The following is a 24,929-nucleotide window of genomic DNA, read 5'->3' as shown; positions in this document are numbered from 1 at the left end:
GTGTGCACATGTCTGGATGTGTCGGATGAAATGAAGAAAATATAAGATTGTTTTAGTGTCAAGTAAAAGTAAAATTAACTTCAAAAGAGATCAATTTAGAACATAAAGAATTCTTTTGGTGAAAGAGAGACCTTTTTAAAGTCTAACGTATTGCTAATGAAGACAGAAATGGAAGTCCTTGATTACTATATTTTTCTTTGCACTGAGTTGTCCAGTTAACTATTTCTAACCTGGTCCCCATCTCCTTCCTTTCTAAGTGCTCATCTTCAAACTCTACCAGCGGGCAAAGCACGTGTACAGTGAGGCTGCGCGAGTACTCCAATTTAAGAGGATATGTGAAGAGGCACCTGGCAACATGGTCCAGCTGCTGGGGGAGCTAATGAACCAGAGCCATGTGAGCTGCCGGGACATGTACGAGTGTAGCTGCCCTGAGCTGGACCAGCTGGTGGACATCTGTCGGTGAGGCCGAGATAGTAGCATGGCAGGGGCTGGGGGATGCTGCCAAAGAAATTGTTTAAATTAATGAAAAAAAAAGTAACATTTTCATATCTTCTAAATGAAAGAAGATCCCTCCTCACTTCCTATATAAGGGGCTATCTGTGATACAGAGCTGGACTTGTTTCTCCCTAAATATCTGTGTGATGAATGACTGGAGACCTGACTCTATGGTTTTATGAGGCTCCATGTTTGGAGTCAGTTCTTTACAACATCATTAGAAAGACTTTTCCATCGTTGGATAAGTAGGCATCTCAGGGAGCTTTTCTCAGACATATGGACCCTGTTGTTATTTTCTCATGATGTTTTAATCAATGCTGTCCACCACACTCAGCTCTGTCAGCATCTCCTGTTCGGTGCCTCAACTTTGCTAATTTTATTTGAGAAGGGAGAAAAGAAGGGAGAAAATGGAAAGAGGGCCTCGAGCCTGATTGGAGGGTATGGCAGAAAGGGTAGGACGGGGAGGGATGTTGCCGAAGGAATTACTCAGAGAGCCAGCATTTCCTGCCTTCCAGGTTTAAGTTAGGCAATTTGAGGAAATAAAGGCTAAAGAAAGCCCAGTTTATAAATGGTCAGTTGAGGCAGAAATGTAAAGAGGGAAACTTTCACAAAGTCGGCAAACAACTTCCTTATAATTGCTAGAGAATGGGGATAATAAGGTAGAATAGTCCCTTTACCCAGAAGGGATCTCATTGACCTTGGGAGAACTGAAAGGGAAATTGAGAGAATTCTCAAATGGCTGGATGTTATTTCCACTGTGAGAAAATAATACAGGATTGTCTGCAATTAGTAATGCAAATATAATTTACCACTTGGCGCCTATGGCTTGCCTCACTCATTGCCACATTCCCAGCCTGAAAAATTAAAAGCAAGTAGCTCTAATGATCACAAATGGCATGTGCAACCCAACTTGTTGAGACACTTGAACACAACATTGATGACAATAACTGCTGTCGTCAGTGTTTGCTCACTAAATGCCAAAAAGCCTTCCAGAGCTTTTTTTCATTATAAGCACTCTTTTCAAAAAATATCAAGAGCCCAGTAAATGGAAGGGACAAATATTGTTCTGTTTTGGACATAAAAGGAAGTGGAATGATTCGTGCAGAAATCAGGAAGAAGCGTCTTTGTCTGGATGGTAGTCGAGTAGTTTGAATCCCACCTGAAAAGCTGTGGAGGGGCGTTTGCCAGCAATTCTCTAATAAAACTTTCTCTTCCTGGGATGGTCAACCAGCTCTGGCTCTTAAGGAGCTTACCTTCTCATGGGGAGAGGGCAATTTACAATATAAATTCAGTAGTAGTGATAAATGCTATGAAAAAGAAAAAAAATAGATGAGATAAAGACTACCAGGGTTGAGTGGGTAATCTTTATGTGGAAGGGCCAAGGAGGCCTCTCCGAGGAGATGATATTTGAGCAGAGACCGGAAGGAAGCAAAGAAATGAGAACAAGTAGAGAGGCTCAGAGGTGGGTATCTGAGGTGGGGACCAGGCTGTCACACGTGAGGAACAAGAAGACTAGAGTGGTTGGCGGGCAGTGAGGCGAGGGCAGGAGGTGATGAAGTAAGAGAAGTAGTGGGGAGCCATACCACATGGGCCTTGTAGGCCATTGGTAGGACTCTGGCTTCTAGTAGAGAAAGGTGGAAGTGGAAATGTTAAATGATTCTATGCCAGATATGCCTTGAAGGAAGATTCAAGACAATTGCCCTGTGGGTGAAAGAGAAGAATCAAGGTGACTCCTGAATTTTTCTTTATTTCTGTAAAAGCCACTTTTTTGGGAAGTCAGATTTCACATTTCTGGGTCAGAATAATCTTATAGTACCATTGGCTATGAGAGCAGAAAGTGTAGAGATCCTAGAAGGCATGAAGGTTAAGTGATTTGAACAAGTTAACATACTCAGTGGAGGAGGGAAGCTGAAATGGGCTCAAGGAGGAGCCCTGCCAAAGACAATCGATTAGCCCTCCTGGTCCACTGTGGCACTTTAAAATTCCTTTAGTTTTCCTGAAGACCTGTTTGGAAACTATTTTCATGGAAAGACAACTAATTGAGTGAATGAATGAAGGATGCATATACCTGGAATACTCAGGGCACTATGTACAAGCTAAAGTCTTCACGTGATCTGAGCTAGATTGTATTCGAAAGGTGTCTCTAGGTAGCTAGTCTATAGGACAACTTATGGGAAGCTGCTTTATGACTTAAGTGGAGAGAAAGGGGAAAAAGGGATGGAGATCACCAATGCTTGCTGTTTTTTTTCAGTTGAGTCTTTTACTGTTCTTCAAGAGAAAATTAGTTGAGAATCCAAAGAAAGGGCCAGGGAAGGAGAAAGAAACTACACTTATGCTATTAGGCTGTTTATTTTTTGTTTATTAAATAAATGTAGAAAACTTCAGTTATGTGGAACAAAGTATAATAATGAAGGAAAAAGATGAAGCTTGCCCAATCATAAAATATCCCGTTTTAATGAAAATGTAAATCTTAAGAAATGACTAAATTTTAAAGTAAGATTTACTGAGGAACACAAAACAGTTTTGAAACCAAGCCAATTTGTGTGAGACAGCGCATTTGTTATTGGTTTTCCTGATAATACTTAAGAAAAAAATAGTTAAGGCCTTTTATTTCTATTTTGACACTTGTTGAAATAAGAGATGACTCATTGGTAGACCAAAAAAGGTTACAAAAGTAAATTTGCTGTCTTCCTCAGAAGCCTTTCAACAGCTTTATTCCATGGCTGTGCTGCTTAGGTCAGAATGAGGGAGAATGAAGTGCACATTCCCATTAGGATGTTCTTTCCCCATGACCTTAAGTGCTGATCTGTACACTCTGCCAAAGGAAAGGGAGAGAGCCATTTCAGCTGCTCTTAGGGCTTACTTCTCGTTGGGCCTCTGTCTTCTACTTATTATCGCCCCCAGCTAACATATATATGCCCTACGCTGGAACTACACCAACTGGTCTTCAGTGGCCTTTAGTGGCTTACATTTCTAAAATAGACTTGTAGTCATATTTTCTTACACTTTCTCATTTGAACAGTATTTGAAATCTGTGGTTTCTTCAATCTAAAGCAATCTGAAAGTGTTTCTAACCTGGCTGTAAAAATAATAGAAATTGTTCTCGAAGGTCTGTTTTTCTGAGACTCTAGTAAAAAAATCTAGACTTCAGAGCAGAAGCTAAAATTCTTTCCAGATAAAGACTATATTATTGACTATACATGCACGCACGTGTGCGTGCGTGCGCGCGCGCGCGCGCACACACACACACACACACACACATTCTGTCTCACATAATTGACTTGGTTTCAAAATTTTTATATTTCTCAGTAAATTCTACTTTAAAATCTAGTCATTTCTTAAAATTTACATTTTGCTCATTTAAAATATTTTTTATAATTGGGCAAATTATAAATTTTCCTTTATTATACTGTTTCACATAATTGAGACTTTGTAATATTAATGTAATAAAAAGTATCTGAGTATATATTTTGATATTTTAAAACAAATATAACAATCCAGCAGCCTTTTATTAGAATCTACCAAATGCCTGGAACTATGCTCGACTGAGATTAGAGAGATATAAGCTATCCCTAAATTTAAGGTTTTTTGAAATAGTTAACATCCATTTGTGTAATGTAAAAATATTTACTTATTTTGAAATAAATAAAATTGAATTGAAATACAATCCACAATTCCTTGTTTTTCCTTTTTGTAGTTTGCAGCAAAGTTGGGTCTTATTGGATCTCTCCCCCATTCCATTGTCTTGTGCCTTATACCTTAGTAAGTGCTTTATGTTCAAATCAGTTCATTTAAAAGTAGGCAGTTTTAGTCAGGCTATATAGCGTGCCTGGAAGGTCAGTTATATGAATATACTTTTCAGTGATAAAAGGATCCAAAGGAACATGCTGTAGAATCTCCATCTCTCTGCTCTTCTTGCCTTTGTTTAGTACATCGTGCTTTTTAAGGCAGAGGCTGCTTTTGTTGTTTTGATCAACCCTTCCATATTATTCCCAATCCAGTCACCACAATCATCAAAGTGGTATTTGGAGGATTTTAGGGTTTCGGTTTTCATTAACTCTTGTATTGCTTCTCTGATGATTGCCTCTCAGGATCTATATCTTTAATGTCTCACTGTTCTCCCAGGAAAAAACGCAAAAGTGAAAAGTTCACTAAACACCCTTGACTTATCTGCTTTCCATTCTTAATTTAAAGCTTATATTGGTCTCCTAACTTGTAGATCTCTCTCAGAATTTCTATGGCATATGCCAAAGGGCATATTAAACACCAGTGGGGAACACAGCAGACAGGGCCTTCGTGTCCTGTGAGTGTGTATAGCTAGGCAGGATGCTGACCAACTGCTGGGGGCAGACCCTGATTTGTGATCACAAGTGCCATTGACTCAGGGCAGAAGGTTATTTATAAGAACACTTATGATTCTCTTTTTGGGAAATTTGAGCCTTGACGATTTCAGACCACGTGGTTGATGTAGTCCAGTCCATTTTTATTTGCAGCAGGCAGGATCATGACAGAGCAGCTCTGGAGACTCAGAAATGAAATGCATTTACCTAGAAAGACTTCTAGCTTCTGCTCTCCGGAAACTGGAAGGATACTCAAGAAAATAGCTCCTCTCTCCCCACACAGCGCAATTCCTATGGATTTTACAGCCACTTAGAAACAACATTCTCAGGTTGCTCTATGTTCACTTTTGAAATTACAGCTTTCAAAAACTGTTCAAATGAAAATGTGTGAGAAAATATGCCTAGAAATCCATTGAAGACCATAAAAGACCTGGTCGACTTGAATCCAGCAAAATGGCATAATTTGGGTCTTAGAAAATCAAGTAAGAGGGCACAGTGTTCTTTTCTAGGTGATGCCATAGTCTCCCAGATACACTTGCTGACACCTCGGTTTCTCTCAGTGTTCTCCAAAGGGAGAGATAGTTTGATGTGACTGCATATGACAAATTTTTCTTTTTAAATTTCAAATCACCAAATTGCAAACTGACCCTTTGCCAGCCTGAGAACTCAGAATAATCCTAGAATCCCAGAGTCAAAGAAACTTTACAGCTAGGAGTCCGGGCTCAGTTTTAGCTACTGGGTCATAAGCTGAATGTTTGAGGGACAGGAGGAGATGAGTAATCTTTATTTATTTGCAAGCATTTTTGTTTTTTTACTTAAACATCTATTTTCACTTGAAAAGCATATTTTAATGAATGAAATAGATGATGAAAAGAAATTAATTGAGAAAACCATTGAGGGAAAAATGAATTACTGGTGTGCAATAATTCTGATGTCCTAGAGTAGGGGTAATATTATACGACATTTTCCAGGAAGTAAAGTAGGTCATGTAGATGGAGAAAGGGACAAAATTGTGCTAAATTACTTATGAAGTTTTTAATCTATGAATTTCGAATAAATTTTATGTGGAAGAATTTGAAGTATATGTTAACTTTTATTGTCAGGATAAACTGCATCTTTTAAAGGTGAGTGAGTGATCCTTATACTTTGCGTAGGATCTCTTGCTTTGGTATAAATCTTAGGTTTGAGACTGTGCCTGGTTAATGGTGACTAAAATTACCCCTTGCTAGGTAGTGGTTTATATAGGAGTTTCTATCCCAATCACACATTTCATCTGATGATAAATTCTGAGGCCAGTTGTCAGACCAGCTCCTGAAGATTCCAGAAAGTCACCACCATGTGAAGAGTTGTACAGCAATTACTTGCCATTTAGAGCCAAAACCAGGGGCTAGTTTGAGATATAATTAAATTTCAAATTACTTTCTGCAACAGTATAAATTTTCTAATTTCCTAAAATGTTTGACAACACTGAAAAAACCCACAAAATAATCTCTCTCTCCCCCTCCCCCTCCCTATCCCCTTCCCCTTCCTCCGCCTTCAGAACTTGGGTAGGCTGTGTGTTCTATAAGCACCGGGCAAATCACTCTCATTTTCATTTACAGGTTCTAATTTTTTTTTTCTCATTGTTTTAGGAAGTTTGGGGCTCAAGGGTCACGACTTACTGGAGCAGGATGGGGAGGCTGCACAGTATCAATCGTACCGGCCGACAAGCTGCACAGCTTCCTAGCAAATGTACATGAGGCTTATTACCAGAGGAGCAACAGGAGCCTAGCACCGGAGAAGCAGAGTTTGTTTGCTACTAAACCTGGAGGCGGGGCTTTGGTTTTCCTTGAGGCCTAAGCAATGTAAAAAATCTCAGAGAAACTATTCAGGGCATTTAGGAACTGGCAGGACTTCTTATGCCACAGTAAATTAATCCTCTTTCTGTTTTATATTATGATGAACGGTTGCTATTATCAAGATGTATTTCCAAAGAAATGGTCGAACACTCTCTATTCTTCATAATGATTATTTTTTCCATCTTAAAATATGTTTTCTACCAATAAGAGCCAAAATTATGGTTGGACAGATCTCTTAAAAATGATTTACTGGGATTTATTGATTTCAAGATTTCTAAAGATGAATGGTAAAAAACAATACTGACCTCATGAATTGGATTCGAATTAAACATACTGCTACAATTAAACCAGTACAACTAAATTGTATGCAATATTCTTAAATCATTTGTTTCTGGTTTCTCTTAGTATTCGTCCTCAAAGTTGTAGTCCTCCGATGTTGATGAAGATAGTGATGCCAGAAATTCTCTCTCTTGATCTTCGAAAGGCTTTTAAAATAATACATAATTAAAGATGAACAGATTTTCCTTGACATTGGATACTTGAATGTGAGAGATTCCCCCAATTATCAAGATGAGAAGAATTACTTAATTTTTTAAGAGATGAATTTAGGAAGAAAATCTCAATCATTTAATTTTTTTTAACCATGTGATTTCACATAAAGAATCACTTTCAATTATTTTGGCCCTGAGCTTTCTCTATCATTTAGCAGAGACCTTAGATAAAAGACACTTTAAGTCTTTATCTCTATTCACAGTGAAATAAAGAATTATGTGGATGATAATTCAGATAATTCGGTTTGTTCATGGAGTTTACTTTCTTCCCACTCTATCCTCCCTTTTCTCAAATGCCTCTCTATTCCCAGAGGCAAGCTTACTGTTCTGGGGAACACTACCTTGCATCCCTTTATTGTGTGTCTCACAAGGTGTGCTGATATGCGGGTAAGAGTAGGAAAAGGCTTAGAGTTGGTTCTGGGAGTGGGTAGAGTTGTTGGTGGGTGCCTGTATATGTTTATTCAAGGTGGGCAGAAATGTATGGCAATTTATCATCATGTGGTGCTGATAAATGAATGGCTTTCTCTCATGGGTAGATGATAGGAGGGCCTTCCTGAATTATATGAAGATTTAGACCAAAAAGCATTTTGGTGATGTAGTCAGATAATTGAGACAGCAGTGGTCTTATGGCATGAATTATCCAGAAAATTATCGCAATTTTCCATTATTTTGTGATTGGTTTTGTTCACTGATGTGAAACTCAAAGATTGGACACTATCATCTTGAATCTCAATTTCATAGAGGCTAAGGCAAATCAAAGTTGGTTGCTCAAAGGACAATAGTCATATGTAAAGTACTAGAAAATCCATTATTCTAATGTAAAATAAACTTCCAGTGCATTTTCATTCCTAGCAGAAAGGTAAACATTTGAGAAAGCTTAAGTCGAAATTATGAGTTTTTAAAACTCAATAATACAAAATCTAAATTGATTTAAAATTATAATCCTTTGTTTTTTTAATATCTTTCCATTCCCCACAGAAGATCTGTGGTTAGTATATAATCTTTAAAGATATCTGCATTACAGTAAAAAAAAAAAAAAAAGGCATTTGCTATCGCTTTGTTATTGTATTTAAATTTCTCACTATGAGATTTCTTCCTTGCAATAGGTAAGTAAAAATTTTCAGCTTGCACCCTGCTTCGCAGGACATAGTTGTTCAAAGCCAGGGATTCACTCTGCATTTGAACTTTTAAATCAAACCATCATCAAGTGTTATTCTAGAAATTATGAGAGGTATCAAACTCGTCTAGAAAAGATGGTGCTAGGGCCACTGGGAAAAAAGCTTCATGAAGAAGATGGAATTTGGACAGGTCCCTGAAGGATGAGTAGAATTTGGAAGCTGGGGAGTAGACATTGCTGATGAGCAAAGTATATGAGAAGGGGTAAACATAGTACATTCAGAAGGCTCAGTAGAAGTGAAGGGTTTGCCTTGGGATATAGTAGAGAAAAACAGATTGGCGATACTGGCTGGAGCCAGCTTTTGAAGAGCTCTTAAGTCTAGCATTTAGATCAGGAGTTGCAAACCAATAGCCCATAGGCCATATCTGGTCTATAGATATATTTTGTTTGGCCTTTGATTCCTAATCAGAAATTTTACAGAAGAATCTGGATTACTGATGGTGGAAGATCTGGTAACACTTTGGCCTCCATTTCTGTAGGATAACAATGAACTAGAGCTGAGGAAGTAGTTGCTTGGTTTAGATGAGGCAGAGACTCTCCAGTGTGCTACAGTTTTCACAGTGCCTTGTAATTTCCTTGATATCAGGCCATTTACCATTTATTAACTGAAGTCAACTTGTCCTTTACCACTATACCTGGGATTTAGGAATTTTTATACTAAATAAATATTTCTCTGTACCCATATCTCTAGCAGTAGTAGTTAATAAATACCAAGAAAAATGGGAGAAAGAATGTGTGTGTGTGTGTGTGTGTGTGTGTGTGTGTGTGTGTAAGTATAGTCCTATTTGTTTAATACTAAACACCCAGGTATTTTACTCCTTTCTATCACACCTTTCTGGCTTATATAAGAATCAATTAGATTATTTGACCCCTGTTTTTTGACATTCACCAGTAGCCAATGAGGATTGCTCTAGATTTTTGAATGAAAGCCTGACATGCTGAAAATAAAAGCCTTTCTCTTATTTCGGACATGATATTGTCCAACTTTCAGATTTATTGTACAATAATCTGTACATGTTCTTGCCTATTGGAAGGGAAGAAGGCCCTTCGGATTTAACAGGACTGTCCACAAGCAGAAGAGGAGGGAACACAGAAAACTGGAAAGGTGGAGCAGCGTCCTTTCTTTTCTTTCTCACTCTTGAGCCCTGTTTAGAACCTTATCATTTCTGTCTTACGTTTCCATCAACTGAGGGTAGGGACCATTCATCTAACATAGTAATTGGAATCCAATATATTTTTGTTGAATTATTAATGGAAAATAAAACATGACTTCAAACACCAATAGTTTTCTGTTAATTTGAAATTCTGACTGCAATTACAGTTTTCAGTTGCATAAACTGTCCCTAGTCAGAAGCAAGGGATGGGGATAGTGGGCATGAAGTTGTCATATAAAACAGAGATTATACTAAATGTACATATGAATGATTAAACAACAAGAATGTATTCTATCTTGCCACCGTAACTTGGATGTGAAACCATATTTGTTTATTATTGTCCAGTCTATAGAAGAGAAGCTAGAGAGAGCATTATCAATTATTTCCAAAAAAGAAACATACCAGGTTATGTAGGAACTTCTCAAAGTCATCCCCAGCTTCGTAAGGTTTCTTGGTAGCCTTTGCTTGGAGTCTAATCATGGAATAAAGAAAATCGTTAGCCAAACTTTTTTTATACTGACACCAACTAAAAGCCAACATTTACAAAGAGTTTAATATGTTGGGCACTCGTAAGCACTTTACAAATATTAATTCAATTACACTTACAACAATCTTATAAAATAGGTACTACTATTATATTATGAGGAAATAGACTTAGATAGGTTAAGTAACCTGTCCACAGTCATACAGCTAAAAGTAATAGAGGATTTAAACCCAAGCACTGTGACCTGAACCCTAAATTTCAGCCACCTGTGACACTCTGTCCCAGCAGTGAAGCATCCTCTCCAGAGAGATGGTTCACACGGTATTCCCTTAACTGATCGCACTGCCAGACTCCAGTGCAGACTTTAAGAAGTGTTGGTGGAGACAGAAGAGTAAAAGGAACCAGCAAGGTAAAGATCTGGGGGAGAAAGAGAGAGAGAAAAATGGAAAAGGCTGAAGGGCGAGGGCGCTTACTAGACTGTAAGCTCGTTGAGGATGGGAATCCAGGAATGTATTGTGATTCCGTCATCAAGTACTCATTCAAGAAATATTTATGAAGGAGATGAACAGTTGAATTGAGGCATCAGGAGCTCTTCAGAGATCTATGGATGAGGAAAGAAGCAGATATAGCCTAGGCAAGGAAGGATAGGAAATTGGAACAAGGGAGAAACTTTATTAGCAAGAGAAACACGAATGAGAGAAAGAAATGAAAAAAGATATAAGGCTATTAATTTCACTGGCAATTTTCAAGTGAAACATTTTAAAATGATTTCTTCCGTGAAATTGGTAGGAAGTAAAAATGTCTGAGAATTCCAATCATAATTTGCTGAAGCATAACATTTGGATTAGCCAACCCCTTGCAAGGCCTACTCCAGGTGTCTTTAGCATTTAGCCTGAAGGCACAATGAGTTGACCTCCTCGAGGTCTCTCGCTTTAGTGTTCTATGACTGACACATGTCCCCTCATTGCATAAAACACTTATTCTCTACTTTATCTCTGCCAACTTTATCTCCTCAACCTGAGTTTTCTCCTCACTCCTTATTACCCTATGGGTCTGTCCTTCCCTGCTTTTTCTCAAATCTGCCCTTAACAGTTTGGGTCTCTTCCTCGTAGTCCTAGGTGGACACACTCCAAAAGATCCCTGAACCCTTCTTCAACAGCACCCTCTTAGAGGTTCCTTGTCTTGCAAGTCATCCTGAGACTGGTTTGTCTCACTTTGTTAAAATCATCTATCTTCCAACTCATTCTTTTCATGTAAGCTCCCCCCCCACCTTTTTTTTTGGTAAATAACAGCTTTATTGAGATATGTCACTTACCATAAAATTCACCCTGTTAAAGTATACAATGCAGTGGTTTTTAGTACAGTTGATCCTTGAACAACCCTGGTTTGAACTGCGTGGGTCCACTTATACGTGGATTTTTTTCAATAAATACTGTTTTTGATCTGCAGTTGGGAGTCCGTGGACGTAGAGGGCTGACTGTATATATTGCTCTACGCTATTTTATATAGGGGACTTGAGCATTCATGGATTTGGGTATCCACAGGGGTCCTAGAACCAAACCTCCACAGATATTGAGAGGCAACTAAGTTTTGGGGAGTCAAACATCATGCGGATTTTTTGACTACACCTGGGGTCAGTGCCACTCTTGCATGGTTCAAGGGTCAAACTGTACATTCACAGTTTTGCAGCCATCACCACTACCTAATCTCCCATCTTTTCCTCTCCTTGAGTCTTTTCCTCTCCTTGAGTCATCTCATTTTCAGATTACAGATAGAAATTTACGTGCTGTGCTTATAAACTTAAAAGGCCCATGGGATTTATGTATCCACCTGAGTATTTTTTCCCTTCACTTTCTCCAACAATGTGCCATTGCATAAAACATATTTGAGTGCTCCTTGCACATTGACCGTAAACCTGTTCGACATTCTTATGCTTATCTTTGGTAATGAGAAATCCTGTCCTATGTAGGTTTGATTTTTAGGAACTTGTAAAATTCAGCTGGAGTCAGCTCTTATAATCTAGGTGTGGCAAAGGGGAAATCTGAGTGATAAGATTTTTGGTGAAAAGTGAGATAAGATTCTAAAGTAATGGGTCGGATTTCCTCATGTGACTGGGAGACTAGCTTTATAAGTTCCAGAATAGTGATGAGAAGTATGGCAGCGTGGCTGACACAGAGTCGTGGTCTCCCACGGGGGCTTGTTTGAAGGGCTGTACTCATTCGATACTTATTCTTGTGCACGTGGGTGTATTGGAAGAAGTGGGTTAGTCTCAGTATTTTATAGTTTTCCTTTTTATACTCTAATTTATAAAATAAATAAATTAAATGAGCCCAATTTTCCTTGCTTCAGTGGGGGAAAGATGTTTGTACGGGTAGGGAAACCAGCAGGGCTGAAGGGGGACAAAGAACTGTCCCAAGAGAGACCAGCTATGTAGGCTATTTTTCTAGTTTACATCTTTCATTAGGGCAGGGCATGGTTATGGGTTTGTTTTTAAAAAGTCCTATGTCTGGTAAAGTAAAAGGAGATGATGATAATGTTTAGCAAATAATTAAATTAGCAGAATAGGTGACTATGTGGATAAAGTTAAAATGTTACTCCAGATGAACTGTTGAGTAGAAAACCTCTTTGCAGATATTTGAGTTGATGTATTTTTACATAATAAAGCCATTGTGGTTTTATGTAACACATGTGTTCAATAAAAATGTTTTTAAGCTCTACACAGTTGAATAAGAAACGAACCTATCAAGCTCCTTGTCAATTCTTTCCTGCCGCTGTCTTAAGAATTTTATTTCTTCATTAATTCTGTGCTTTTCTCTGTAAAATCAAAGTTTAGAGTTAAATTTTAAAACAAAGTAGACATTTCTAATTGGGAAAGAATAAATCGACAATTTGCTGTCTTCCACATGCCAGTAGGTCCTTTACAAAGCAATTCTTCAGTGCGCCCTCCCCATGCGCTACTGGATGCGAGGAATTCCCCAGCACATCCATCCTCTCCTATAAATATGTCAAAGGCATCACTATGACACCTGAGCATGGACTGGACTCCACCTTGCTGCTTCCACAGGGCTCTCTTACAAGGTGTTCATTCCTGTTCTTCCTTCTGAGCATAGGAAATCTAAAGGCCGTGTGTGTGTGTGTGTGTGTGTGTGTGTGTGTGTGTGTGTGTGTAATGGGGACCCATGGGAAACCGAGGCTCAGACTTCTGTTCTGCATGCTGGATGGATAGGGACTAGCTGCCTGCTCTTCCGTTTATCTCTCTGATGTTTCCTGAACAGCATCGGGCACCCAAAAGGGAAGATGTCCATCCTTTCTCCCATTTAAGGCAATAAAACCTCTAGGCAGTGACTTTGATATCATAGGCAGAAGAATTGGACGCTGCCAATTTGTTCTTATAAAAATTGATGGACAGCCTTTCATTAAGCCATTTCTAACTTTCTGGCACATAAGAATACCATGACTGGTCACGAATGATCATTCAAATGAAGCACAAAGAACTGAAAACATTTCCCCAAGAAAACATTTTAGAAAAGACCTCTCTGTCTTGCTTTCCTCAATACCATGCCAGCTGCCACCCCAGCTCCAGGGAACTCCTTCCACTGAAGACAACTTTTCTGCTCTTCTCCCAGGGCTCATCTTTGTAAATGGACAATACATACTCCAATCTCTAGTGTCTAGAGCTCTCTCCTGGCCTATCCATGTTGGGGTGTATCCCCCAGTAACATAGTCATTCCATGTTGGGGTCACATCCCCCCAGTCCTTCCTTCCTTCAATTCCTGACACTTGCAGTGGCTCCATGGTTATGATACATCCTTAACACTTACCTGAAAAGAATCTCTGATTTATAAGATGCTCGAAGGCAATTCTCATCAGTGAAATGAGCAGCTCAGTATAGGTCAGGGGTCCCCAACCCCTGTGCTTCTTGGACTGGTACCAGTCTGTGGCCTGTTAGAAACCAAGATGCCCAGCAGGAGATGAGCAGCAGATGATTGAGAGAAGCTTTATCTGTATTTGCAGCCACTCCCCAGTACTAGCATCACCACCTCAGCTCCACCTCAGTCATCAGGCATTAGATTCTTATAAGAGCACCTGTCCCTGGTGCCAAAAAGGTTGGGGACAGCTGGTACAGATGATTTCTAAGATCATTTCTAGTTTTAAAAGGAGTCTACAATTTTATATTTAACAATAGTAAGCATCAACTTACATCCTAAAATCCTTTTGGTTTCTTGCAAATTTTCTTTTTGCTTCCTTTATAATATCATAGTAAGTTGGAGCAGGTGGTGTGATGGACTTATCATTAAGGAAAGATTTCCAATTAGGAACACTTGAGAAAGGTGAACAGTCTTTTTGACAGGGGGAACCAGGGGGCTCTAGCCTGGGCTTCCCAGTCATGAAGGGTCTCAAGTGTAAACATGAATATTATGTCTGGAGTTATACTGAGAGGACAGAAAGAAGACAGTACCCAACAGACCACTTTAAACTTGCATCCCATTATCTGGACTACACCATCCATAGAGCACTAGGACTTAAGAGTTTCATAAATCCTGTAATTACCATTAAAAAAAATTTTTTGGGTGTGCTTTAAAAGTAGCAATTTGTTAAATGTAAATAGTAAAAATGTAACACAATTTTTGTAGCCCTGTTTAGATATTTTATTTCTATATATACTGAGGACCTCAAAGTCTCTTAACCTCTGAGAGGCTCTGGAGGTGACTGGCAGCAAGTGTCGGCTGCCTCAGTTAGCCTGGGCTCTGCTTTCTGCATGAGGAAAGATAGGAAGAGGTTCGAGTAAGTGTGCTGTCAATGAAGATGGGGCTCTTTGTCCTCTCTGTTACTTGTACAGCCTGTGGCTGTGTCCCTGACCCTGGTCTTAAACTGTGTCTGTGTCTGGCAAAGCAGACACTTTCCTTCTGAAGCAGCAATTGGCAGATGACTCAAGGAGGCATCCCTCACCTGTGTTAAGACCTTAGGCTTATTGAAAACTAGGAGCCCTTAACTCTCTGCGATCACTAAGACACAGGAGATGATGACACTCTCCTCCTTTGGCCCACTCCCCACCCTGAACCACATTTCAGTATTACCTCTATCTTTCTCTAAATGCAATTTGCTCATTTGAAAAATATTTATGTTCTATTTCAGGGCTATCCTTGATGTTCATTTTAATCTTACATATCTGGCGTAAGAATGTTAGGAGAAGCCCAGTGGATTTTTCACGAATTGTGATCACACTGTACAAAATTTCCTTGTCTTCAAGGATGTTCTAAATGACATCCCTAGAATAAGTGCCCATATGACCTACAGTTTTTCTCTTGATATGAATCAAATCCAAATGGTAAAATTTCAAGATAAAACTTCCTTAGGCTGGATCCGTGTTACTTTCAAACTTTGGCTTTGAGATTTCATTCCACATAAGTATTATATTTGACTATTCAATGAACAACAACATTAAGGATACATTAGTCCTCAAACTTAAAAGGGAAGTAGTGGAAGCCTCACTTTAAATAATGAAAGCAGAGAAAAACGAAACCTTCCAAAATTTACTCATTTTGACAAATGTTTCGGCAAGACTTAAAAAATATTATTGTACAAGATATTTTAACAGCATTAATCAAAATAAAAAATTCTCCCATAACCCCACTTCCAAAACATAAAACTATTTTCAATTTTCTATGTTGTCTCTCCATCTGTCATATACAAATATCTATTTTATCTTATTGTTATAATGGTGTAGTTGCTTTCTTTACCCAACATAGTATCATAATTTCCCCACACATCTATGTTTGTACTAACTATTTTAGTGTTTGCTAAAGATTTCATTGAGTGTACATATCGGATGGGCTCTATTGCCATCACAATCATCAACGTGGTGCACACACTGCTGGGTTTTCTTATATGAAATCACCAATTTCTCTTCTCTTCTCCAATGTGTGTTTCAATATGACATTTCTTCCCCTGAGAGTCTATCAAGGGAGGCTCATGTCTCTCCTGACTCAGGTCCCTCTGAATTCTGGAAAAAGATAGCCCAAGTCTTGCCTAGCTTGGGACTAGTGTGATGCACATGGCCGAAAAGAGGTAGTAATCCTGTTCATTACCTAAGGAAGAGGCCTGCAGTTTCATTTATGCCTGAGTTCCATTTTTAGTTTTTTCCCTATCTGTCAGAGACCATAAAGAAGTCCAGCAACATTAGAAGAGAAGGCTTAGTAATCTTCTCAAAACGAGTGATACCTGAAGGTATCAGGCTACTTTTAATATCTGCCTTACTCCCCTTGCTACATAAAGTGACTGAAAGTCTAAGATCTTCTCTGAGTGAAAGTCACAAAAAATTGGACATCATTCTTCTTGTAGAATGACTTGCACAACTAATGAGATACACTTTTCCTCAAGTATACATGTTCTTGAGCTGCTGAAATCTAATTTGCATGCAGCTATTTCCTGCTAATATTTAATTTCTTCCTCAAGTGCCTGTTAGACTTTCAAGGACTTTATCCTTCTACAAAGTTATATTGTGCTCTTGAGTATGGTTTCCATAATGAAGTATTTGTGAGTAGGATGATATGTTTGTCACTCTGAACGAATTAGATTTTCTTTGCATTACGCATTCATTATATACTATTAGTATTGAGACAAATAACTATTATAAATTAATTTCAAACGTATGTCATTTATTGAAATGAACTAGGTATACATTATTTATAAAGTCATTTTCATTGTCCACAAAATTTCGTCACAGTTGTACATGTGTGTTGTGTAATGAGGTTCTGAGCTGTATGATGTTGGTGTTGACTAAGACCTCAGCATTTTCTTGCACTATTTAATGGTGATGGTTGTCAGTAGACTTCTGTTAATTAATGTTTGTTAATGAATATGTTAATTTTTATTCTCTTCGCATTCTTAAAGCCATCAATTTTTCCCAACTGTAGAAAAATTGAGTACTCAAAGCTTATAAATGATGATGAATGGCTATATTCTATTCCTTGGGGATGACTGCGGCAACATGTTTTCCGATTCCACTGTTTGAACGGACCTCACACTTATTTTCTCATGTACTGCTACACGGAGGTTATACGGCAAGCCACTAAATGGGTAAGGAGCTATTTGGGTACAAATAAAATGGTCTTGTTCTAGGACTTCATGACAGTTGTGGTTGGAATGTGACACACCAAGGCCTGGAGACATCCTAGAAGCCTCAAGACATCAGAGACCCCAGATTCTGGAGTCTTTGATCTCCATTTAGAATCACATGGTATTAGAGAAACAACGAACCTTAGAAATCATAGGGTTCAATTTGATTGTATTATAGATGAAGAGACTGAGGCTTATAGAAGAGAAGGAAGTATTGTCTTTGAGAGCTTGGGTATGTGTGAGACTCAGGAAAAGAATGTCCCGGAGGCAAATTTTACTCCCATCTGCCAAAGGTGTTGTCCTAGAATTAGGCTGCAGGAAGCTTTGCGGTCTACTTCATATTCCTTAAGGATATTCTTTGGAGTACCCTGAGTTGCTCACGAGATTACCAGGTTTAAAGCCAAAGTCTCCATTCTACACATAATGCTATTGTATAAGAAGTAAAAGAAACTTAGGCAGCAAGTGGTGGCCAGAATCTCTTCCTTTATACACCAGAATTCATTTAATTCTTAATTCTAAATTCTTGAAATAACTTATTAGCAAGTAGCCCAAACTAATCTTAGAGAAGTTATATTCTGCATAACGTTTACCTTTGCTTACACTTCGAATAGTTTGATGTTGAATTTGTAGGAGTGTTAAATATCCACAACATAGCCATGTATCCAAAAATTTTTTTCAAAAGTTATTACTATGCACATGTGCCTTATTCTATGTGAGATAGTACCACTGTTGGAATCTCACCCAGATTCTATATGGCCTATTTTATATTATGTGTAAAATAATGTTGCTGTTTTAGTAAGTTTCACACATCATTAGCAGCAGTTTTGTAGCATCATCTAGAAAATTGAGGAAATAAGGCTACTGGAAATATTAACACAGATTTAACTAAAAACATTCGGCAAGCTTGCCAGAACTTTCATTAGGCATTGAGACATGAAGATGAGTAAGACATGGTGTTTGGCTTTAAGGACTTAGTAGAAACGAGAAGAGCCAAGCAGGCAGTTTTTGAAGTAGGAGACAAAATTATGAAAACAGACAAAAAGGCTATACAAGCGTAGCAATCTGTTCTTTCTCAGTGCAAGACTGTTTCAAACTGAATAAAGGCACTCTGTGCTGTTATGGCACCTTATGTAAGATTCTGTCACTAGTGACACCATTCCTGTCTTTGCTGTCTGATAGTTTGACACCTTCACACTAGTACCAGCGCTGGTGTGTAATAGGTACTTAGGAAGTGTTTACTATTCTTCGCCTGCTGAATAAAGCATTCTTATCGATATCTCGATACAGCTGAGTCATGGATTTCATCTTGAGAAACCCGGTCATTATCACACAGTTAATTATGTTTTGCTATATTGTTTAAGCAGTCAGAGAAGTATGATATACCTTTAAGAAAATTTTTCATTAAAAATGGTTAACATAAAAAGTTTTGGTGCTACAAATGGTTGGCTTTTGTTACTTGGGACATTTAGTTATGGGCAACAGTTCTCTCCCTGATAAGGCTAGATAAAAAATCGTTGATTTACAGAGATTCCACCATTTTTATAACGTGTCCTTCGACAGAGGCAGCTCCAAGGATTGCTTGGAAGGACTTTAGCTATCCCCATATTTCCATCAACTCCTCCCTCCCCGACAAAGCTATTCTAAATCAACATACAAACTTTGAGTTTGCTTTGCAAATACAAATTTGGGACAAGTTCCTTAGTCTCATGCTTGTAGCTAGATTGAATATCTAAGCCAGTCTTCTAAAGATAGAAATTCTGGAGATTCCACTTCCCTGAGATCGACCAAATTGGAATATTGGTAACATAATAGAGAACAAATACGTATGGGGCCACCATCCAAAAAGTCGATTTGGTTTTTCCTTAAATACGTGACTTCAGCTCTAAGCTAAGATAGGATTTCCACTTTCTGATATCCTGGAGCATCTTACAGAATCACTCAGAGTCATAAACTGGCAGTGATTTTTTATGGGTTGAATGCATAGTAACAGTGTAGGTGTTATTTAGTTTTTTTCTTTGCCTGCCCACCTCCTAGAAGAAGAAATGGGTTGGGTGAACACAAAATTATAATCTAGTCAATTTTTTATATTTACTTAAGGTATTTCTTTTTAGTCTTAAATTCTAAGCATTCAAAAAGTTACGATGTTTCCATCTGGGTTTTGTTTGTTTGTTTTTTGTTTTTGACCAATAACCTGTATAGTAAGAATATCCATTTTTTCAACATTTAAAGAGCATTTAAACAATTTGAAAATAAAGTTTTCTCCTCTTATTTTATACAAATTGGGCTTTACCACATTTGTACTAAATTGAAAACAAAAACAAAAACAAACTATTACTAACTTTCCAGGATTAAAATCCCTCCTGCTCCCCCTCTTATTTTTCCATTGAGCTATGTTTATAATCTAAAGTGCAAACTGTGGCTAAAAAATTGATACAACCCACTCCCTGGAATTTGATTACCTAAGGCAACTAAGTTCTTCTATTCATTTCATTAGTTAGTTTAATAACAAGTTGGCTGAATTATGGTTTGTGTTTTGTATATTTTATTAAAAGAAAAGAAAAACTCCAACTAGAACTTAAACTAAGTCTGTAAAAAAAAAAGAGCAGGATCTTATAAGCAATTTTGTAATTGTCTCTGGCTTAAGGTGGATACAAAATCCTTACAATACACGTGCACACGCTTACCCATGGGAAACAGAACCCCTTTGTTCCCCAAGTTCTTTTTTATTTTAAAAAGTTCATTTCTCTTCCCCTCCACCACCTTTTTTTTTTAAACTTGGTCCCATTCTTCACCAGCAGAGAGGAAATTTAGCAACTTAGTCAGCAAAGTTCAGAATAGTTTCAATTAAAAGTCATCTAAAAATAAACAAAATTTCCTTTTCTCTTCTAAGAGCAAAATTTAAATACCTCAGGTATCCTGTCTCCTATTATGCCTCCATGATGTTTTTCTGTTTATAAAGTGTTCTACTAAATAAGTCTTAAATATATTTTTAAAAATTTGAAATCTGGTCCTTTAAGGAATCTTTGAGAGCCCAGCACGAGACTTATTAGGTTATTTTAGGTGACTGACACAAACTGTTTTATCTGTAATGGTGAGAACTAAAACCAACATCATTGTCAGCCCTGCTGGAGATTCTGAATTTTTCTTAGAACTTCTATTGATACACCTGCTCCACACTTCTCCCTCTTCTGGCAGAATTCTTAAGCTTTTATGCCTTCTGCCATCCTGCAACACACCAGAATGAGTGTTGATGGCCTTCCTTTTGTTTTCTCAAAGGGGTACTAACTAAAGCTGAAGTTTGCGGTCTCTCCCTGGCCCACAAATTTGGGCCAACACAGACTTTTAATGTGTTCTCACTAGTCATCTGCCAAAGCTCACTCTTGTCATTGCCGCTGGGAGTTGGCCGCAGTTGTGACTGTGTATGTGGGTGAGGCACATGGAGCACTGGGGGTGCTCATGGGCCAGTTAGGGGGATCTCTAGGTGAGGTATCCCCAGCAGCTCATAGGCTTCTCGATGGAATCTATGACATGGTTAGTAGAATCCACATCCATTTAATGCCCTTGGGGAGGCCTATTTGCCACTCTCTTAGCCTCTGAGCCCCCACCACCAAGTCATACAGCTCACCATCCAGTATTCTGAATGGGGCAAGGGTAAAATGAGTCTTTTTGGCAGCGACTGAACAGTTAAGGAATCCAGGTGTTCACTGATAAGGTCTCACTTTCCTCCTCATGAAAACTCACAGGCCAAGAAGATTTCTCTTGGCCCTAAGCTGTGCCACCTTGCAAGAAGAGCAAAGTCAAACTGTTCCTTTTACCCTCTCCAATGCGTCCACACTCATATCGTTTTGCCCGATGGTGTGCTGGAATTCTTCTGCTGGAAATCTGGACTTCCACAGTGTTTTCCAGGGGTTCCCAGACGGTGGCCAAGAAGCACTAGAGCCCATTCACAGGCCACTATAAGGTCCATAGCTGAGACTGAGATCTGGATGTGTGTTCCTGATGCACAAGTGAGTGAGACTTCTCTTGGTTCCCCTGGTGAATGCTGCCAGATCCCACAGGTTCCACAAAGGCACTTTTTGTTCATAGGTGGATGCCACATTGTTGTTGTTGAGGTGGGGAACATGAGCAAGGGATGTCTTATTCAGCCATGATGCTGATGTCATTGCTGTTCCTATGTTGTGAAATTCAAGGGCTGTGCATACTTTTTTCTTGTCTCTATATTTAACTATGATGAGAACAAGCAAAAATTACTTAAGATACTTGCTTTCTCCTAAAAGATAAGACTTTGAACCAGCTAAAATAGTTTGCTCATCAAAGCTTACTTCAAGACCCTGCTTTACTGGGCCTACCAATTCAAACTTATAATATCATTAAGCTCTGCCCAATCCCAAACAATTCCCTGCCTCAAAATCATCCAGTTCAGGCCCTACAACCTCATAAACATCATCCCTGAATTTACCCATTTTGAGACACTACTAAAGCTCTGTTAAGTTGGTGTTCTCTCTTATTACAGTAAGTCTACTAAACTTTGGTCAATAGGTTACTCTGGTTGTCTTTTAGGAGAGCCGATAGCTGAGAATGGAAAAATGATGTCTATGATTTTTTTTCCTTAGTGTAGCCTCAGAACACAGAAGAGTTGACAAAATGAGACTGTGGTCATTTCAGGGAAAAATCAAGCTATTTACCAATTCATCTATTGATGATGTGGAAAGTCAAATTCCTCCAACAGAATCATATATCTCAGGATTCAAAGGGACTTGAAATTTATCTAGTCCAATCCATCTGCTTGATTGATTGATTAATACAAATGGAGGACAGGCAAAAATTGGAGTAATTTTTTCCCCCACACGGCTGAAGAGGCCTCTTCAATGCAACAAAGGATTTTAGGTTTCTTCTCCACTTCCTCAACGCCCCTCTTCATTCTTTTCTTTTTTCCGGCCTTAGTGTACCATGTCCCTGTTTTTCTTCTTTGCAGACAACTAGAGGAAACATCAGTCCTTCATCGTGTTTTGGTGAAAGGAGTCTGTGTTGCCACAGGGCTTTAAGGGCTGGGTGTTTTCAACAAAAAGGATTTTTAAAAGACCTCCCATTCGGGCAACTAACATCTGGTTTCTATTATCTAAAAGGTCTCATTAACAAATAATATTGGAATGTTCACATGCCTATTTTTGAAGCTAAAGGAAAGTGAGGGTTAATTGTTTTTGTAAATAATGGGATAAACTTTCTAGCAGTGTAGGCTTTCCTATTCACTTCACATTGAGAATTTTAGAAAGACTGAGGGAAAAAAGTATTATATGTTATTTTTATTGGAAAAATAACTAGAATGGAGTTTTCTGGTTTAGAAGTTTTTTTTGGACATTTGTCTTTTAGCTAATTTATCATTTTAAAAATATAATTATCAGATTCTTAGTATATGTTAATTAGCTCAAATGTCACTTATTTGAAAAGAAAAATACAATTGATAGCAACTTTAGTAACAATTCACAAGTTGTTACAAGTTGCTGAGAAAAAGTCTATGAGTGCACATGTGACAAAGATTATTAGCAATCTTTTTATAAGTAAAAGTGAAAAGAAGTTGTACATGGCTCTAAGATTTTCCCACTGGACTCTGTGTGAAAATGGAGTGTTATAAAGAGCTGGCAACCTTTTATGAGTCTCAGAGTTTCTTCCTTTTTTTTTTTCACTGTTGACTACTTGCTCTTTCCACGTCACAGATAATTCACAACAGATGACTTCTTTGTATAGCTTTTATTTTTATTCTGGGATCGATGTTGATATATCCCACATTATTTTCAATTACAGAGTTTAATAATACACCCCTAAAAGTTTTTACATATGAAAGTCTGTATTTGCATGTGTGATGGTCGGAGTGTGTGTTTATAGTAATACAATGCACTCATTATGACACTGCATTGAGTCCAGATTTTTTCTAAACTGCAACTGAATGTGAATGTCCTAAATTTAAGTTAGAAATACAGATAAAGCCTATAGACTTTGTTTTTTAACAGGATCCACACAAACTACACTAACATTTTGTTCCTGAGGTTTTTTTTTTAATAATTTGTGTTTTACATGGAAAAAATGGTTGGATTTTTGGTTACTTCTATGTTAGTTTACTCTCAAGGACATAAAGGACTTGAAATGGTTTATAAAAATGCGGATAATGTGAGAAGGGAAAATTAGGAGCTCCAAATATATTTTGCACAAGATTCTACATAGTTTAAAGGTGCACTACACATTTAGCTCTGAGTCATAGAAGTCAAAGTTTTTTCCCATTTTACTTATAACTTTAATACTATGTGATCAGATTTTTTAAAAAATTCAAAGATCATTCATAAAAATATTCACTTTCTACTGATAATGATTTAATGCACAACTCAGTAAAGAAGTTTATCTTTTTCTTTATAAATGGACATTAAAAATTCTCTCAGAATCATGAACACCCTTGTGAGTACAACTACATTTACATTACATTATATGCAAAATCATAGTCTTAGATCTAAGTGAGAAAATAATTTAACTGAACATGTTACAAAAGTTTTGAACATAATTAAATGCTAAATAAAAACATTGGCTAAAAAATGCTTTGAGTTTTTTTGTTAATTGAGACTTTTAGTAAAAAGTTTTGACTATTTTAGAAACATCTCATTATAGCAAAGCTTAAAAAAGGATATGGTTCTCGCAATATTGCAGTGAATTTCATCTTGCTTTTTCTAGGGGCTTTGGAAATGCCAGCTAGTTCATGCATCTTAAGATAATGTAAAATTAGTGGACTCTGACTTCCAATATTTAAGAGCACACGGTAAAACTCTGGACCAGGACTACAATAATGGGACTGTGAGGGGAAGAAAAAAGTCAAGTCAGTTATTACTTCTGTATGTTTTTAAAGAACATTTAAAGAAAACATAACAGCATTATAGCTATAAATAATATTACTATATAATATATTAAAATAAATAAAAGTAAATTCTGCAAAACACCCTTTTAATTAAAGAAATTTACTAACTATGAGTCTATGAGTAATTTCATAAAGCTCTCCTACCCATTTGCTTTATCAGCAAGCTTGAAGATTGGTCAATAGAGATTATTCTATCTGAAGAATAGGAAGAAAAACAAATAAAGAAAAATTAATAGAGCCCTAGAAAAAGGGGCAGGAAAATATATATGAAGAAATAATGACTAAAACTTTCCAAATTTTATGAAAAACACATCCAAGAAGCTTAACTTCAGATAGGATAAATTCATACCTAGACATAGAGTCAAAGCACTGAAAGAAAAGAAAAATGAGAAATCTCAAAAACAGTAAGAGAAAACAACATATAAGGAAAACTTAATAAGATTAATAGCTAAATTCTTATCAGAACAAAGGGGTCAGAGGCAGTTAGATAACATAATTGAAGTGCCAATGGAAAAAACGGTTGACTACGAATTCCATGTCAGGGAAAAAATAACTATAAATATAATTAATCCAAGATTCTATTACTGGTTTCTTGTGGGAGACAGGTTCATTATAGCAACTACTCATATGTCGACTTTTCTTAATTTTTGGAATGTCTAGATTAGAGATTTATTATTGATTCCATTTCCTGTGGGGAAATAAGATTTTATTCTCATTCACTTTTACTGATACATAAAATTCTCTTGTGTTTATTTTGCTAATGGTCACTTTTTCATTGTATTCATTCATAGCTGCCTGAGAATTATTTTAAAAAGTGGGACTATGATAATCGAAAGCAATTCTTTGATAGTGAAAACTTAATGTCAATATCAG

At 37.5% G+C, this 24,929-nt stretch overlaps 2 protein-coding genes across 5 annotated transcripts in view; one reads left to right on the top strand and one right to left on the bottom strand.

Moving 5' to 3' along the window:
* The window catches only part of GALK2 (galactokinase 2), a 105,649-nt gene extending 98,186 nt beyond the window's left edge, over nucleotides 1-7,463 (top strand). For all 4 annotated transcript variants that reach the window (XM_006920379.3, XM_025038972.1, XM_025038971.1 and 1 more), the window contains 2 exons: nucleotides 258-459; nucleotides 6,467-7,463. In XM_006920379.3, the coding sequence (XP_006920441.1) occupies nucleotides 258-459; nucleotides 6,467-6,674 (410 nt within the window). In that variant the 3' untranslated portion in view covers nucleotides 6,675-7,463. The remainder of the gene's footprint in view (nucleotides 1-257; nucleotides 460-6,466) is intronic.
* FAM227B (family with sequence similarity 227 member B) overlaps nucleotides 7,071-24,929 on the bottom strand; it is a 141,607-nt gene continuing 123,748 nt past the window's right edge. The window contains exons 11-14 of the mRNA XM_015595950.2: nucleotides 23,831-23,993; nucleotides 14,241-14,316; nucleotides 9,958-10,027; nucleotides 7,071-7,158 (exon numbers count right to left, since the gene is read on the bottom strand). Of these exons, the coding sequence (XP_015451436.1) occupies nucleotides 7,075-7,158; nucleotides 9,958-10,027; nucleotides 14,241-14,316; nucleotides 23,831-23,993 (393 nt within the window). The 3' untranslated portion in view covers nucleotides 7,071-7,074. The remainder of the gene's footprint in view (nucleotides 7,159-9,957; nucleotides 10,028-14,240; nucleotides 14,317-23,830; nucleotides 23,994-24,929) is intronic.

Source organism: Pteropus alecto, unplaced genomic scaffold, assembly GCF_000325575.1.
Source record: "Pteropus alecto unplaced genomic scaffold, ASM32557v1 scaffold86, whole genome shotgun sequence".
NCBI lineage: Eukaryota > Metazoa > Chordata > Mammalia > Chiroptera > Pteropodidae > Pteropus > Pteropus alecto.
The sequence above is the reverse complement of the archived record's forward strand: the minus strand, read 5'-3'. Positions and strand labels throughout refer to the sequence as shown.